Source organism: Zootermopsis nevadensis, unplaced genomic scaffold, assembly GCF_977971745.1.
Source record: "Zootermopsis nevadensis isolate Lab colony 2312 unplaced genomic scaffold, Znev_1.0 Znev_ptg000032l, whole genome shotgun sequence".
Lineage (NCBI taxonomy): Eukaryota > Metazoa > Arthropoda > Insecta > Blattodea > Termopsidae > Zootermopsis > Zootermopsis nevadensis.
The window spans coordinates 3,195,733-3,213,214 of NW_028259164.1; the positions used below are offsets into that span (position 1 = coordinate 3,195,733).

General features: G+C 43.3%; 1 protein-coding gene across 6 annotated transcripts in view; it reads left to right on the top strand.

The window, feature by feature from the left end:
* LOC110841386 (uncharacterized) overlaps nt 1-17,482 on the top strand; it is a 127,428-nt gene that overhangs the window by 23,632 nt on the left and 86,314 nt on the right. Inside the window, exon 9 of one of the 6 annotated variants that reach the window (XM_087359747.1) lies at nt 5,096-8,324. The exons of 2 other annotated variants lie outside the window; for them this stretch is intronic. In XM_087359747.1, the coding sequence (XP_087215873.1) occupies nt 5,096-5,107 (12 nt within the window). In that variant the 3' untranslated portion in view covers nt 5,108-8,324. Of the gene's footprint in view, nt 1-224; nt 1,269-5,095; nt 8,325-17,482 lie in introns of those variants that run through there. 3 more of the 6 variants (XM_087359746.1, XM_087359744.1, XM_087359745.1) reach the window with 3 other exon arrangements.

Genomic DNA, 17,482 nt, shown 5'->3' on the forward strand with positions numbered 1-17,482 from the left:
CAATGAATGGCTTAGGAAATGTCCGTGAATTTTCACGGGGCTTGAAAATGCCTGGTAACGAAGAAAGAGTGAGGGGTTAGCTCAGCGCTTGACTGCACTCACGCAACAGCGGGGTGAGATGCTGTTTACTGACGTGTGCCAGGTCATGCAGATGAAAAGTCGGAAAACCATTCGATTAGGGGAAAAAAAATACGACAGTTTGAGGCAACCCTTTCTACTTGCAGGTGAATGCAGAGTATCAATAATTGAACACGGCATCAGCAGCTCCCAGTGGATGTTTTATTGAGCGCATTAGTGTCGAATGACTTACGTGAGGCGGGGATAAAACTGCGTGTCATAGGTGAGTCGAGCGTCGATGCAATCTGTCAGTGCGCCGGTGGGCGTCGGCGTCGGGAGGGGGGGGGGGAAACGAGCAGACGGGAGAGATTAAAAAAAACGAAGAAGAATAGAAATCAAGTGAGAAGGACGGATTAAAGAAAGCACGAAGGGAAAGAGAAATTAGAAAGGCTGATGAAAGTACAGGAATGGCGGAATGGAAAAGACAATTGTAAAGAATTGCGTAATTAAAAGAAACAAGAAATACAGAAAATTTTTTAAAGAAATGAAACACGTCGTTAACTTAATCTTCCAAGAAAAGTGACATTACCGGTTTCGTGAAGTATTTACGTTAAAATGAATTCGTCTCCTGAATGTTTAATTCATGATTTCGGCAAACTTCGCTTAAGTTACCTGTAAATCCACAAGGGAAAAAAGTTATCATTGGCTGTTCCTACTGTGTCAATGGTCTCTCAATACGTGTCCAAACTGGACCGCATTCAAATTTAATTTTAAATTGCAGCCAAGTTCAAAGAGAATGTTTTATGCTCTAATTTCCTGTTATTTCATTCTTTGGTGTGTAGTCAATTTAGCAGTAGGTGACTTTCTAGACCTGAAACCATCCAGCTGACATGCGCGTCAGTTCAACAAAGCATTCCTATGTTGACCTGGGTTATAATACCCTGTGTTCGCGCAGGTAGATACCGACGTTTCGGCAGAACATATTGCTTCCATCTTCATGGCTGAATTTTTAATAACAAAAGACAAACATCGACATATTGAACGCCGTGAGGACGTCAAATATTCAGGAGTACCTTTTATGCATTGTAAGTTGGTAAGTCTGACAACCGTGCCACGGTGGTCTAGCGGTTAGAACGCTGGCCTTGTAATCCAGGGGTCTCGGGTTCGATTCCCGGCGGTGCCCGAATTTATAACTTGTGTTGGGCAAGGCCGTGGTCTAGGCAACACGGAGTTTTCCTCCGTGGCATCCCAACAATTACTCCATTCACACACAGAAGAAGGCAATGGCAAACCACTTCTGGATCATCTGCCAAGAACGTATATGAACAGGTCCCAGTCCGAGAAAAGGATGGAAGGATCCTGTTCATATGGACCTGTCGTCACACAGAACACTAAATAAATAAATAATAGGGTAGGTTAGGTTAGGTTAGAACGCTGGCCTTGTAATCCTAGGGTCTCGGGTTCGATTCCCGGCGGTGCCCGAATTTATAACTTGTGTTGGGCAAGGCCGTGGTCTAGGCAACACGGAGTTTTCCTCCGTGGCATCCCAACAATTACTCCATTCACACACAGAAGAAGGCAATGGCAAACCACTTCTGGATCATCTGCCAAGAACGTATATGAACAGGTCCCAGTCCGAGAAAAGGATGGAAGGATCCTGTTCATATGGACCTGTCGTCAGACAGAACACTACAAATAAAATAAAGTCTGACAGTGAATTAACATGAGTTTAATGTGTGTACGCGTAAGGAAGTGATGTGTGACCTGTTTGTGCGGGCAACTGAACGTATTCGACAAAGAACGTAACGGAGCGGGGGTACAGCAGCTATGAGTGAGGCCACAGAGAACAGCCATTGACCGATCTTGTAATCAGGTGCATTACAATCGTGGGTTTATTAGTTGGGTAAACTAACGCGCAGCTCAGCGCTGGCAAACAGACGACGACTGAAAAATAACTGTGATTAAAAGGAATATGACGATAACAGCCGACGACCGGTAACCAAACAGCTCAAGGGAAAACAAACAAAGAGCAGACGCAAGACGATGTTCTGAGATTACGTACGGAGGAGGGCGGCAGCCTCAGAAGTCTCAATCTGTCACACAAGTTTCCTTGATACTAGGAACGCGCGGTCCACCTTTAGACACACGTATCAGACCTCTATTTATCAACTATTTTCTTATAGCAAGTCGATGTTGGTCTTCTGAGTTGTAAATCCGCGTGGACTTGTAGGCCTCGGACGGATATATTCCGTCCTGAAGATGGAGGTAATATGGTCCTTCGAAACGCTGGCTCTACTATCCACGACACCAACAATAAATCTTCACTGCCGCAGATTTATTAATTGTTAAAGGAAGTGGTATATATTTTTACCACTGGGTTTCAAAGTGCCTCGAAGTGTTAGGCCAAAGCTTCGATATTCGCTAAGAACGGTTGCTTCTGCAGTGAAGAAATTTGAGGAACGAGTTTTGGAGTGAAGGACGTTTTCGGACGCACAAGGACACGATCCCAGGACTGAGCTGTTATCAGTTCTAGTGCAGTGTGGTGGTATTCGCTGAGCAATGGGCTCGGTGCTGATAGGACACGCTGGCTCGACCGGTCGTGCGTTATCACGGGCTCGGGAAGGGGCGGCGTCTGGATACGGGACTGCGAATTGAAAGGTCCCCGTCTGAATGCAACCCGCTCTACTAGCAGCACCTGTCAAGGTACAGTACTTTACAAACAGAAATATTTCGCTCCGTCGCCATGTTGCCACTTAAATAAAATGATAAGCCAAGTGAGATTTGAATTTCTTACGGTGGTGAGTACGAAGATGGCTGTCTTCTGGTTTAGTATGCCTCGTCCATCACGATATAGAGGGAGCAAGGACCTCTGAAACGTCGGTAAACTACTACCAGACTACACGGTGCAATAAACCAGAAAACGGACATCTTAAAACTTTATATCCATCCATATCAGCATCCTTCGTTGTTCATTCACATCTCAGAAGTTCGCATGGCCATCTCCGCGTCGTATTAGTGTCTTTGAACACGTGCTTCAAAGCGACCACTGACTTCTCGCTTCGAAGACCCGGTTTCAGTCACTGGTGAGTGCATCTTCAACTCGACAGCACGTGACGATCCAAAAGATAAAACATGGACATTCCCGTTATTAAGTAAACATAATCACGAAACACGTAGGACATGTCGTAATTAAATCTAAAAATTATTTCATGCTGTTTTTAATGCTCTGAAACCGAAGCTCGTATAAATATTATTTAAGAATTCAGCCCCTACCGTGAAGAAAACACTACACTTCACCATTACAAAGATCAACTGGTTAACCCTTTGAAGCCGAAGCTCGTATAAATATTACGTAAGAATTCAGTCCGTACCGCGAAGAAAACACAACTCTTCACCATTACAAAGATCAACTGGTTAACGCTGATTAAGGAAATAATCTCCGTTTACTGTGAGCATCGTACCAAAGCCATAATATACTCTGCGGGCGGAATGAAGAGTTATGGAATGTTAAAACATAAGGTACATATAGTTACCACTGTGTTTTAAAGGGTTAATACAGCGAATGAATTAATAAGTAAGAATTAGATGAAGAATTATGCTTTTTTTTTTAAATAACTTCTGGAGCGAAAATTCCTATGTCGGGACGCCATCTTAGTTACGGTGAACAGAGGCGTTATGAATCAGATTGTAATACACTGAGATGAAGAGACGGGAGTTAGCAGTGAGGGACGGATTCATCGTCATGAAGTGGACTGGTGGTCCGGGGAGGGGGGGGGGAACGAAGCGAATATTACGAGCCCTAGGGAGCCCTGCGCGTCCCTGTGCAAACAAACCTGCCGCTTGTAGATGAGATGGCGTCTCTCTCCGCCCTCATTGTTGCACTGTAATAAAAAGTGCAAACAGTCTGCAGCAGCGTCTCTTTACAAATCAAAAATATAGATCAGTGATCTATGCAGGCAGCGTAGTCAACTTGATGTCCCACGATGGGTTTTTGGGAAACGTATAGAACTGCAATAAATCTTGAGATTCAAATCAATAACGTCTAAAATATAATGCTGCAATAACTTTGTCTTTCGGGGGGGTTGTTGTCTTTCCGACGTTTCGACAAAAAATGTACTTGCCGTCTTCAGGGCGAATGTACACTGGAGCTTCTTAGGGATGTTATCATCGACAGTGGATACTGTGTCAGGATGTGATGGACTTGATTGGTGGGAGAAATTTCCATTTTCGACGTGTTTTAGACTCCGAAGATCGATATATACAAAAATATAATTTTATCTGTGCTAAGGAGAGTATTTGGAACGAAGGAGGAGCGTAGTAGTTTGTACTATTTACCAAATCGAGCAGGATTAAATGGGCGGGGACATGAGAAATGCTTACAGAATTTTGGTTGGGAAATCTGAGGGGAGGAGACCATTCGGAAGACGTGGGCATGGATACAAGATCTTAGGTGAACGTGGTGGGAGTATGTGTCACAATAACATCAAAAGTCCTTAATGCTCCACTTCTGGAATTTTAAAAAAATTCTTCATCCTTCTAAATAAAATCTATGGATTTTGCAGACGTACTATTGAAGTTACATTATTTTTCTCCATGTGCCCAGTTCTGTGAGCATCTGCTACACAGAACATTAACGGTTCAAATTCGGAACAGGGGAACGAATTTACAGACGAGCAAAGTGAATATCAGTGACTTAATGAGCAGTAAAACTATTTATGAATTCAGTTGTTTCTTGTAATTAACTTGCTAAAATGAAAACTCGATTAAAATAATATATTAATAAAATCCTGTCGGAAATTAGCCCTGTCAAATGGTTAGAAATATCCGACGTTTCATTAGGGCGTCTGATGAAAATAGAAATCCTCTCTGAAACGTCTGCAAGATTTAATCATTTGATATTGCTGATACCCAGAGAGGATTTTATTAATTCGGTACGCCGTGAGAGTTTTAAATTATAAAATAATATAACTGTAATTTGCTCTATTGGACAACGAAACTTAAAAGTTACTTAAAGGTTACTTATAACCCTGTTTTGTAGAATCTTCATTGATCACTTGTGATACCAACCCACGCACTAACACGGAGATCCAGGACAAATTAAGCATGCAAACTCCAGTAAGAACAGGAAATATTCTCAGCGCAGTGCCGTAGGCCTTGGTATGGACTCCGGCTTAATGAAGTTACATATTCTGCGTAAGTGTGATTTTCCCACTGGCGTATGAATACAAAAAATGTACTCAAATTATAAACTAGTAACTTTTTTAACGATGACGTAACAGTCTACGTCACTGCCGTGTTGTGTTTGCTATAGTAGGAAGAAATATTGCAGAATAGATGAATAAATTACAGTGGAATCTCTAATGCGATAGCCTAAGATCTTATCCTCGAATGGTCCTTACGATTCGTGTAAAGTAACGCGACGTTGCTATAGCAATGCTGGAGTAGATGTGTTGTAAGCCAGGCTCCAGATGAAGGTAATGCTAACAGCAGTTATTCAGTATTGGGATTCTGGATTGGGTGTTTTGATTCTTTGAATTAGTATTGGAAAAGATTTGGAGCAGATTTTAATTTTCTGAAGATGTTTTCAGTGTGGTACAACACCGTTCTTACTCGTGAAGATTAATATATCTCGTATCACAGAGATGTGAGGTTATGTACGCTTAGACGTTGCTTCCAACGCTACTAGTGGTAGGAAGGGGAAGGAAGGTACCGGATATTGTATCGAGTCTCAACTGCGCATGCCCTGGAGCAACAACAACGAGGGGGCCACTATTCGCTTCCGTTTCCGCCGTCAATATAAAGTGCACAGATTATATTGAAAAAGTTGATTTCTGATGGAAGGAAACAGTTGGTATTCGCGTGGCATTGGGAGTTCGGTCAATATGTGCTACCGGAGAGCGGAACAAATGAAAACGAACACCACAGTCATTATCCTTGAAAGAATGCTGATATATCGAATTTAAATAAGTACAGAATGTGTTAATGGACATTGGAGGTTCGTTATCGTGTCCGCAAGAGACCGCCACCGCTCCAGTTCATAATTTTTCACTCTGTCTCATGAATATTAATCAACTGCACGTCTCGAGTTCACTATTTAACCTCCCTTTTCTTACGTATTTTGTTAAAATGGCTTTTCGGGGGTCAGAAAAAAGAATTATCACATCGATACACATACGTAATAGCACGGAGGAACAAATTCGCTGACGCAAGAGATTGGTTAGAATTTTATGTGGTAACCAATTGGTTACCACATACATGGTGGTCTAGCGGTTAGAACGCTGGCCTTGTAATCCTGGGGTCTCGGGTTCGATTCCCGGCGGTGCCCGAATTTATAACTTGTGTTGGGCAAGGCCGTGGTCTAGGCAACACGGAGTTTTCCTCCGTGGCATCCCAACAATTACTCCATTCACACACAGAAGAGGGCAATGGCAAACCACTTCTGGATCATCTGCCAAGAACGTATATGAACAGGTCCCAGTCCGAGAAAAGGATGGAAGGATCCTGTTCATATGGACCGGTCGTCAGACAGAACACTACAAATAAAATAAGGTCTAATTGAAACATGGGTATTTCCACTAAACATGTGGGTCGGATACTTTGATTTTAAAAGCATATGTAAATTGTCTCCACCGATGGGAGTATAGAGAAATGGAAAACAGTTGAAGGCAAAGAGGAAGCCATTTCTTATCTCCTTGCCCAGCCCAAGACACGAGCTTTATCTCACTTAAGTAATAAAGTTTGCAGGACATGGAACAAAATAATTAATTTAGAGTTCCCAATTTCTTCTCTCGTGTGATGAAGTAATAATGCATGCCCTGGGGCGTGTTCAGAAGTCAAACAAACTGCGTTTCTCGCTGTTCTTCAGTCCTTAAATTTGTCTCGTTCTTGCAGCAACCCGGAGAACACCGCTAGTCGTTTGTCTCACAGTACGGAGTAACCAACGAGTAAGAAATTATGCGCTGTGCGGTGGGCACAATATGGCGTCGATGAGATATCACGCTCCAGCCACCTTTACTCTACAATACACGTTTAACAGGGGGTGAATGGAAACTCCACAATTACATATCAGCTCTAAATGTTGAATTGGAGGTATCAAGAAGATAGTCTCATGGAGGGACGAGGAAAACCACGAGGGCGTGAATATTTTTCGTAGGGCCTCGTGTAGTTTGTTGAGAAACATGGAATAACATGGTTGCCTTCTGGGTTGTAGCGCCTTGTAGTCTCGTAGAAGTTTACAGATGTTTCGGATATGCTTGCTGACTCCATCATCAGGTCGATTATTGCCCTGATGATGGAGGTAACAACCCAGAAGACATCCGTGAAAAATCTCCCATTGCTGGGTCTGAAACCCTTGTTCGTGGTCTAATGATACTGGGTCTGTTAACACTACCGTCTGCTCTGACATTGGTCTGGCGCCCCGCGCTGTGAAGAGTCAACTGGTCGCGTTGGGATGTTGAAAGTGACGTCACTTCCACAGGAAGTCAGATCGACTGCCATGTGGGAGTGTTTGCATAACGATTATGAAAACCGTTAGAGTCTGGAGTGTGTCTGTGTTTTATTTATTAATTTATGAACCTTTCGGTGGGCGTAGTATCATAGAATTCAATGAGAGCAGGAAAATTCACTTGTATTAAACAGTTCTTAAATGTTCCCTTTTATTCGAAATACGAGGCGCGTCCTCAAAGTAAGTTTCCCACTCGTCCCACAGCTAGCAAACCTTATATTGCGCGAAGCGACTGTGCGTACGTGATAGAGCAATGACGTAGCATGGCGCATGCACTAACGGCACTTCCCGCGTTCTCACAGTAGCATCGTTGCAGCTGTTGAAGATGGAGATTCTTATTCCAGCTCCCGCCGACTGTGAAGTGCGGTCAGTGATAACGCTAGGCCGCACACGGCTCGACGGACAGCAAGTCTCCTGCAGGAGTTCAGCTGGGAGGTGTTTAATCATCCACCCTACAGCCCGGACCTCGCTCCCAGTGATTTCCATCTTTTCCTACACCTCAAGAAATTCCTGTCCGGTCAGCGTCAGCGTTTTGAGAATGACAGAGAGGCGGAGATGGTTGTCACACAGTGGTTCCAATCCCAGGCGGCAGACTTCTACGACACAGGTATTCAAAAGTTGGTCCCACGGTATGACCAATGTCTCAATTCCGGTGGCGAATATGTTGAAAAATAGCTGGACACTTGCTGTATCTGTTGCAATAAATATTTCCATGAAATTGTGTTTTGTTTCTGTAAACGGCCCCAGGGAAACTTACTTTTGGGACGCGCCTCGTATAAAATTTGTCTTACATTTGAAGGCCTTTGGAAACTTTATAGTAAGACACCAATTGGAAGATCTGGGTGCAGATGGAATGTAAATTGGTCTTCGGGAAATAAGGCGTGCTGATATTCAGTAGATTCAACCAAACCAGTAGTCAGCAGAAAATCTCCTCATCAGATGAATATTCCAAGGAATTCCTTAGTGATTTCTAGATTTTCAAGATTTTGGTGTGTAATTCTGAGCTACGTTACCTGAGTCGGGCCAAAAATACATCTGTCTGCGACTTCCCTTGGCAAGAGGCAGGCTAGCTGATGTTCGTGACGTCACCTCGACACGTGTGAGTCCCATCACGTGACTCTGTAGCCCCCACAATGGCAGCGTCGCAGGTGCGCCGCGTGTCTCGTCATATTTTACAACAATTAGTTCATATCGGAAGCGACGGACAGCACAGCGTTGCTTCCTGAGTGTTCGATCCGGCATTCGTTTGTGTCAAACGCCTGGGATCTCCGTACATTAATTTGTATTCTTGAACTGTAACATTTCCAAACTCCGTCGTGGCTTGTTGCACTGTAGGTCTATGTAGCATTTCATACGCTCGGTTGCTATGGCAACCACCTGCCATGATGGTTAATACTGCCGTATCTCAGCCAGTTTCACGTACTCTCCTTACACGTAGCTACAGAAATCCCCGCGTCGTGTTTTGAGAATTCCCGCGTTAAAGTCTCGGCTGAGAGACAGGCTATCCTCTCACACACGCCTGGATATTGCCTTAAAATAGGCCACGGCACTTTCATACCGTATACTTTATAACTTATCACCCATAAATAAATCAAGGGTAAATGAATTAATACAACAACAAAGAACTTAAAGTAAACTTTGAGACTTACAGAATGTTACCCGGGCAGCTGATATTTTAACTTGTTTCAATAGTCTGGCTGTCTCCAGAGTTAGTCTTTACACGGGCTAAAGACAAAAGGAATGACATCTTCCTTTGGTCCACAAGTAAACACTGATCCTTCAGATGTGTTTGGTACTAACTAAATTTTTCAGAATTCAGGTCTTTTGTGGTTCATAGCTTCTGAGGATTGTCTTAACTCCAATCTGATGATCCCCATCTCACTGCTTTAGCTAGCTCGAGAAACAATTCTTTTTACGTCATATAAAAGTAAGGCGACACGCATAATACAAATAAAGAATTACGGAAATCTGAAACTGTTTAACTGCAGCCTAGGGAAGCGAGGTTCCTCAGAACCTGGATAACATTATCTGCTGGGTCGACTAGTCTGGCCTCACGGCCTGGAAAGATACTTTTTTGGTCCCTCCCGGGTTCTGAATGTGTCACAGACTGACTCGGGTTTCGTGTCCCTGGTAAAACAGAACAAATTTTCTCTCCCATCAAGTTGTCCTGTCCTCAGAAATAAAAATCAGGCATCGTATCTTAGACGTAAAAAATTATTTTCAAATTTTAAGAAAATCGATTCAGTAATACACCAACGCAAGGCAAGAAACAGCTTTGCTCCGGGAACTGAGGGTTTCATTTTGTTCAAAAGACGACAGCCGTGCTATGAATTGTACCAATTGAGACGCCAGGACCTCACGACCACGGGTATAAAGATGGCTGCCTCCTGCGATGTTGCGCCGTGTAGTCTGCTACAATAATGATTAAGGTATTAGTTGAAGGCGATTGGATTTTGATGGCCCAGGATAATTCGGTGATGAACCTTCGGGTTCCCTAAGCCATCTAGTTAGTTAGTTAGTTAGTTGGTTAGTACTGCGTTAGGTTACACCCCAGTTCGTCCTCTCTTACGGTCACGTGATACTTGTGTATCCAAGTCCTTCGACTCTTATGGTAATTTGAAACAGTGGCATTATTTCGTCTTCTTTTCACGTTAATTTAATTTAGTCAGTAACGTAAGGATAAAGAAAGAAACGCAGAGAGAAGAGAAAAGAGAATGAAAATTAATGACAGGAGAAGGAAGGATCATATGGAAGTAAACATAAGACGAGCGCGGCGCGCGCCGATCGAACCGAGTCGCTATCCGGACGCGCCAACCCATCGCACAATTTACAAATCATTAATTATGCAGCGTCTGCCGAATTGGCAAACAGTCGTTAGTTTCTGCAACTGGTTGACATCGAAGGATGGCAGGGCGCGTGGGAGAGCAAATACTGCAGCTAGTTCTGCTTCGGCTTACGTAAGTCATTATTTTATCTGAATCTTCCTAACCTTCGTCCTACAACAGATGCCAAATTCAAGCGTTTTTCAAAATGCAAAGACTGCAATTAAACCTGGCAGCAACGTAGAAAATTAAGAACAGCTGACGCTCTTAAAGAGATGATTGAATCACGAGCTTCAAGAACATGTTCGCATTTTAGAGAACCTTAACTTCATTTCCGCTTTCAAAAGACTCGCCACTGGTTCCCCGCTTAAGAGACACGAGTCCAGCCAAATCAGTCCCTTTAAGATCAATTTTAATATTATTTTCCCCATCTACGGCTAGATGCTTCCCAATCAAACAATCGTATATTTATCTGAGTTATCCCAAGCTGCAAATACACAAACGATAAAATATTAATTTATTTAATCGCCATAAAACATCTGGTAAACAGCAGTGTTAGGCATCATGGTTTCTGGTAGTCTAGGAAAATTGTCATACCAATGGATTTGCCCAGCCATTGCCGAGCCAGCATAGACAAAGCCTCCGCACCAGGTCTCTGCCTGTCCGGGTGTCAGCTGGAACGACTTAAAAATTTTGATTTTTTTTTCAAGATTTTAAATCTTTAGAAATTTTCGAAAAATCAAAAAACGCTGCAAATCTTCTGAAAAGCGCACATAACCAAGAATTTTCGAAAAATTCCGAAAAAATTAAAAGTTGGAAATTTTCAAAAATTCTTAGTTTTTTGCGCGTTTTGGACGATATCCTACGTTTTTCGAGTTTTCGAAAATTTTCGAAAAATTTGAAAATTTTCAAAGGGGTACCCCTTTGAGAAATTTCAAAAATTTGCGAAATTTTAAAAAAATTGAAAATGGTTGCAAATGGCATGAAACGCGAAGATAACTAAGAATTTTTGAAATTTTAGACAAAAATTTTGAAAACGGAATTTTTCAAAAATTCTTGGTTTTGTGCGCATTTTGAACGGTTTCCTACGTTTTTCGATTTTTCGAAAAATTTGATCAAAATTTTCTCCTCACTATCCCGGCCAGGACCGTCTGTGCACGTCCCGGTTACTGCCGCCCTCTTTCTCTGTCGGACCCGGACTCGCTCTCTGCAGGATACGTCGTCTGTATCACCCGACATTGCCAGGCCGTCTGTGGAAAGACCTGGTTCGGCAGAGACCGGGTGAGGCACAGACCGAAAGCAAGGAGAGAAGTGTGACACAGACAGAGTGAGGCGAAGACGTGGTGAGTCACAGAAAATGGGAAGCAGAGCTCGGGTGAGGCAGAGACAGTGTCAAGCATGAACATGCTGATGCACATACCGTATCAAGCAGAGACCGGTGAGGCACAGGCCGAGTCACGCAGAGACCCTGTTAACCAGAGACGGAGTCAAGCAGAGACGTGGTGAATCACACCGTGTAAAGCAGATACCGGTTGAGGCACAGACAGAGTACGGCTGAGACTGTGTGAATTAGACAATAGCAGCGTCGGGTTCTGGCAGAGTCTACTACTCATAGGGAGGTGTCAGGTCAAATTTGGGAAAAATATTTTCATTTTTTTTCCAAATTTTCGAAAAATCAAAAAACGCTGCAAATCTTCTGAAAAGCGCACATAACCAAGAATTTTCGAAAAATTCGGAAAAAAATTAAAAGTTGGAAATTTTCAAAAATTCTTAGTTTTGTGCGCGTTTTGGACGATTTCCTACGTTTTTCGAGTTTTCGAAAATTTTCGAAAAATTTGAAAATTTTCAAAGGGGTACCCCTTTGAGAAATTTCAAAAATTTGCGAAATTTTAAAAAAATTGAAAATGGTTGCAAATGGCATGAAACGCGAAGATAACTAAGAATTTTTGAAATTTTAGACAAAAATTTTGAAAACGGAATTTTTCAAAAATTCTTGGTTTTGTGCGCATTTTGAACGGTTTCCTACGTTTTTCGATTTTTCGAAAAATTTGATCAAAATTTTCTCCTCACTATCCCGGCCAGGACCGTCTGTGCACGTCCCGGTTACTGCCGCCCTCTTTCTCTGTCGGACCCGGACTCGCTCTCTGCAGGATACGTCGTCTGTATCACCCGACATTGCCAGGCCGTCTGTGGAAAGACCTGGTTCGGCAGAGACCGGGTGAGGCACAGACCGAAAGCAAGGAGAGAAGTGTGACACAGACAGAGTGAGGCGAAGACGTGGTGAGTCACAGAAAATGGGAAGCAGAGCTCGGGTGAGGCAGAGACAGTGTCAAGCATGAACAGGTTGATGCACATACCGTATCAAGCAGAGACCGGTGAGGCACAGGCCGAGTCACGCAGAGACCCTGTTAACCAGAGACGGAGTCAAGCAGAGACGTGGTGAATCACACCGTGTAAAGCAGATACCGGTTGAGGCACAGACAGAGTACGGCTGAGACTGTGTGAATTAGACAATAGCAGCGTCGGGTTCTGGCAGAGTCTACTACTCATAGGGAGGTGTCAGGTCAAATTTGGGAAAAATATTTTCATTTTTTTTCCAAATTTTCGAAAAATCAAAAAACGCTGCAAATCTTCTGAAAAGCGCACATAACCAAGAATTTTCGAAAAATTCGGAAAAAAATTAAAAGTTGGAAATTTTCAAAAATTCTTAGTTTTGTGCGCGTTTTGGACGATTTCCTACGTTTTTCGAGTTTTCGAAAATTTTCGAAAAATTTGAAAATTTTCAAAGGGGTACCCCTTTGAGAAATTTCAAAAATTTGCGAAATTTTAAAAAAATTGAAAATGGTTGCAAATGGCATGAAACGCGAAGATAACTAAGAATTTTTGAAATTTTAGACAAAAATTTTGAAAACGGAATTTTTCAAAAATTCTTGGTTTTGTGCGCATTTTGAACGGTTTCCTACGTTTTTCGATTTTTCGAAAAATTTGATCAAAATTTTCTCCTCACTATCCCGGCCAGGACCGTCTGTGCACGTCCCGGTCACTGCCGCCCTCTTTCTCTGTCGGACCCGGACTCGCTCTCTGCAGGATACGTCGTCTGTATCACCCGACATTGCCAGGCCGTCTGTGGAAAGACCTGGTTCGGCAGAGACCGGGTGAGGCACAGACCGAAAGCAAGGAGAGAAGTGTGACACAGACAGAGTGAGGCGAAGACGTGGTGAGTCACAGAAAATGGGAAGCAGAGCTCGGGTGAGGCAGAGACAGTGTCAAGCATGAACAGGCTGATGCACATACCGTATCAAGCAGAGACCGGTGAGGCACAGGCCGAGTCACGCAGAGACCCTGTTAACCAGAGACGGAGTCAAGCAGAGACGTGGTGAATCACACCGTGTAAAGCAGATACCGGTTGAGGCACAGACAGAGTACGGCTGAGACTGTGTGAATTAGACAATAGCAGCGTCGGGTTCTGGCAGAGTCTACTACTCATAGGGAGGTGTCAGGTCAAATTTGGGAAAAATATTTTCATTTTTTTTCCAAATTTTCGAAAAATCAAAAAACGCTGCAAATCTTCTGAAAAGCGCACATAACCAAGAATTTTCGAAAAATTCGGAAAAAAATTAAAAGTTAGAAATTTTCAAAAATTCTCAGTTTTGTGCGCGTTTTGGACGATTTCCTACGTTTTTCGAGTTTTCGAAAAATTTGATCAAAATTTTCTCCTCACTATCCCGGCCAGGACCGTCTGTGCACGTCCCAGTCACTGCCGCCCTCTTTCTCTGTCGGACCCGGACTCGCTCTCTGCAGGATACGTCGTCTGTATCACCCGACATTGCCAGGCCGTCTGTGGAAAGACCTGGTTCGGCAGAGACCGGGTGAGGCACAGACCGAAAGCAAGGAGAGAAGTGTGACACAGACAGAGTGAGGCGAAGACGTGGTGAGTCACAGAAAATGGGAAGCACAGCTCGGGTGAGGCAGAGACAGTGTCAAGCATGAACAGGCTGATGCACATACCGTATCAAGCAGAGACCGGTGAGGCACAGGCCGAGTCACGCAGAGACCCTGTTAACCAGAGACGGAGTCAAGCAGAGACGTGGTGAATCACACCGTGTAAAGCAGATACCGGTTGAGGCACAGACAGAGTACGGCTGAGACTGTGTGAATTAGACAATAGCAGCGTCGGGTTCTGGCAGAGTCTACTACTCATAGGGAGGTGTCCGGTCAAATTTGGGAAAAATATATTCATTTTTTTTCCAAATTTTCGAAAAATCAAAAAACGCTGCAAATCTTCTGAAAAGCGCACATAACCAAGAATTTTCGAAAAATTCGGAAAAAAAATTAAAAGTTGGAAATTTTCAAAAATTCTTAGTTTTGTGCGCGTTTTGGACGATTTCCTACGTTTTTCGAGTTTTCGAAAATTTTCGAAAAATTTGAAAATTTTCAAAGGGGTACCCCTTTGAGAAATTTCAAAAATTTGCGAAATTTTAAAAAAATTGAAAATGGTTGCAAATGGCATGAAACGCGAAGATAACTGAAAATTTTTGAAATTTTAGACAAAAATTTTGAAAACGGAATTTTTCAAAAATTCTTGGTTTTGTGCGCATTTTGAACGGTTTCCTACGTTTTTCGATTTTTCGAAAAATTTGATCAAAATTTTCTCCTCACTCTCCCGGCCAGGACCGTCTGTGCACGTCCCGGTCACTGCCGCCCTCTTTCTCTGTCGGACCCGGACTCGCTCTCTGCAGGATACGTCGTCTGTATCACCCGACATTGCCAGGCCGTCTGTGGAAAGACCTGGTTCGGCAGAGACCGGGTGAGGCACAGACCGAAAGCAAGGAGAGAAGTGTGACACAGACAGAGTGAGGCGAAGACGTGGTGAGTCACAGAAAATGGGAAGCAGAGCTCGGGTGAGGCAGAGACAGTGTCAAGCATGAACAGGCTGATGCACATACCGTATCAAGCAGAGACCGGTGAGGCACAGGCCGAGTCACGCAGAGACCCTGTTAACCAGAGACGGAGTCAAGCAGAGACGTGGTGAATCACACCGTGTAAAGCAGATACCGGTTGAGGCACAGACAGAGTACGGCTGAGACTGTGTGAATTAGACAATAGCAGCGTCGGGTTCTGGCAGAGTCTACTACTCATAGGGAGGTGTCAGGTCAAATTTGGGAAAAATATTTTCATTTTTTTTCCAAATTTTCGAAAAATCAAAAAACGCTGCAAATCTTCTGAAAAGCGCACATAACCAAGAATTTTCGAAAAATTCGGAAAAAATTAAAAGTTGGAAATTTTCAAAAATTCTTAGTTTTGTGCGCGTTTTGGACGATTTCCTACGTTTTTCGAGTTTTCGAAAATTTTCGAAAAATTTGAAAATTTTCAAAGGGGTACCCCTTTGAGAAATTTCAAAAATTTGCGAAATTTTAAAAAAATTGAAAATGGTTGCAAATGGCATGAAACGCGAAGATAACTAAGAATTTTTGAAATTTTAGACAAAAATTTTGAAAACGGAATTTTTCAAAAATTCTTGGTTTTGTGCGCATTTTGAACGGTTTCCTACGTTTTTCGATTTTTCGAAAAATTTGATCAAAATTTTCTCCTCACTATCCCGGCCAGGACCGTCTGTGCACGTCCCGGTCACTGCCGCCCTCTTTCTCTGTCGGACCCGGACTCGCTCTCTGCAGGATACGTCGTCTGTATCACCCGACATTGCCAGGCCGTCTGTGGAAAGACCTGGTTCGGCAGAGACCGGGTGAGGCACAGACCGAAAGCAAGGAGAGAAGTGTGACACAGACAGAGTGAGGCGAAGACGTGGTGAGTCACAGAAAATGGGAAGCAGAGCTCGGGTGAGGCAGAGACAGTGTCAAGCATGAACAGGCTGATGCACATACCGTATCAAGCAGAGACCGGTGAGGCACAGGCCGAGTCACGCAGAGACCCTGTTAACCAGAGACGGAGTCAAGCAGAGACGTGGTGAATCACACCGTGTAAAGCAGATACCGGTTGAGGCACAGACAGAGTACGGCTGAGACTGTGTGAATTAGACAATAGCAGCGTCGGGTTCTGGCAGAGTCTACTACTCATAGGGAGGTGTCAGGTCAAATTTGGGAAAAATATTTTCATTTTTTTTCCAAATTTTCGAAAAATCAAAAAACGCTGCAAATCTTCTGAAAAGCGCACATAACCAAGAATTTTCGAAAAATTCCGAAAAAAATTAAAAGTTGGAAATTTTCAAAAATTCTTAGTTTTGTGCGCGTTTTGGACGATTTTCTACGTTTTTCGAGTTTTCGAAAATTTTCGAAAAATCTGAAAATTTCAAAAATTTGCGAAATTTTAAAAAAATTGAAAATGGTTGCAAATGGCATGAAACGCGAAGATAACTAAGAATTTTTGAAATTTTAGACAAAAATTATGAAAACGGAATTTTTCAAAAATTCTTGGTTTTGTGCGCATTTTGAACGGTTTCCTACGTTTTTCGATTTTTCGAAAAATTTGATCAAAATTTTCTCCTCACTATCCTGGCCAGGACCGTCTGTGCACGTCCCGGTCACTGCCGCCCTCTTTCTCTGTCGGACCCGGACTCGCTCTCTGCAGGATACGTCGTCTGTATCACCCGACATTGCCAGGCCGTCTGTGGAAAGACCTGGTTCGGCAGAGACCGGGTGAGGCACAGACCGAAAGCAAGGAGAGAAGTGTGACACAGACAGAGTGAGGCGAAGACGTGGTGAGTCACAGAAAATGGGAAGCAGAGCTCGGGTGAGGCAGAGACAGTGTCAAGCATGAACAGGCTGATGCACATACCGTATCAAGCAGAGACCGGTGAGGCACAGACCGAGTCACGCAGAGACCCTGTTAACCAGAGACGGAGTCAAGCAGAGACGTGGTGAATCACACCGTGTAAAGCAGATACCGGTTGAGGCACAGACAGAGTACGGCTGAGACTGTGTGAATTAGACAATAGCAGCGTCGGGTTCTGGCAGAGTCTACTACTCATAGGGAGGTGTCAGGTCAAATTTGGGAAAAATATTTTCATTTTTTTTCCAAATTTTCGAAAAATCAAAAAACGCTGCAAATCTTCTGAAAAGCGCACATAACCAAGAATTTTCGA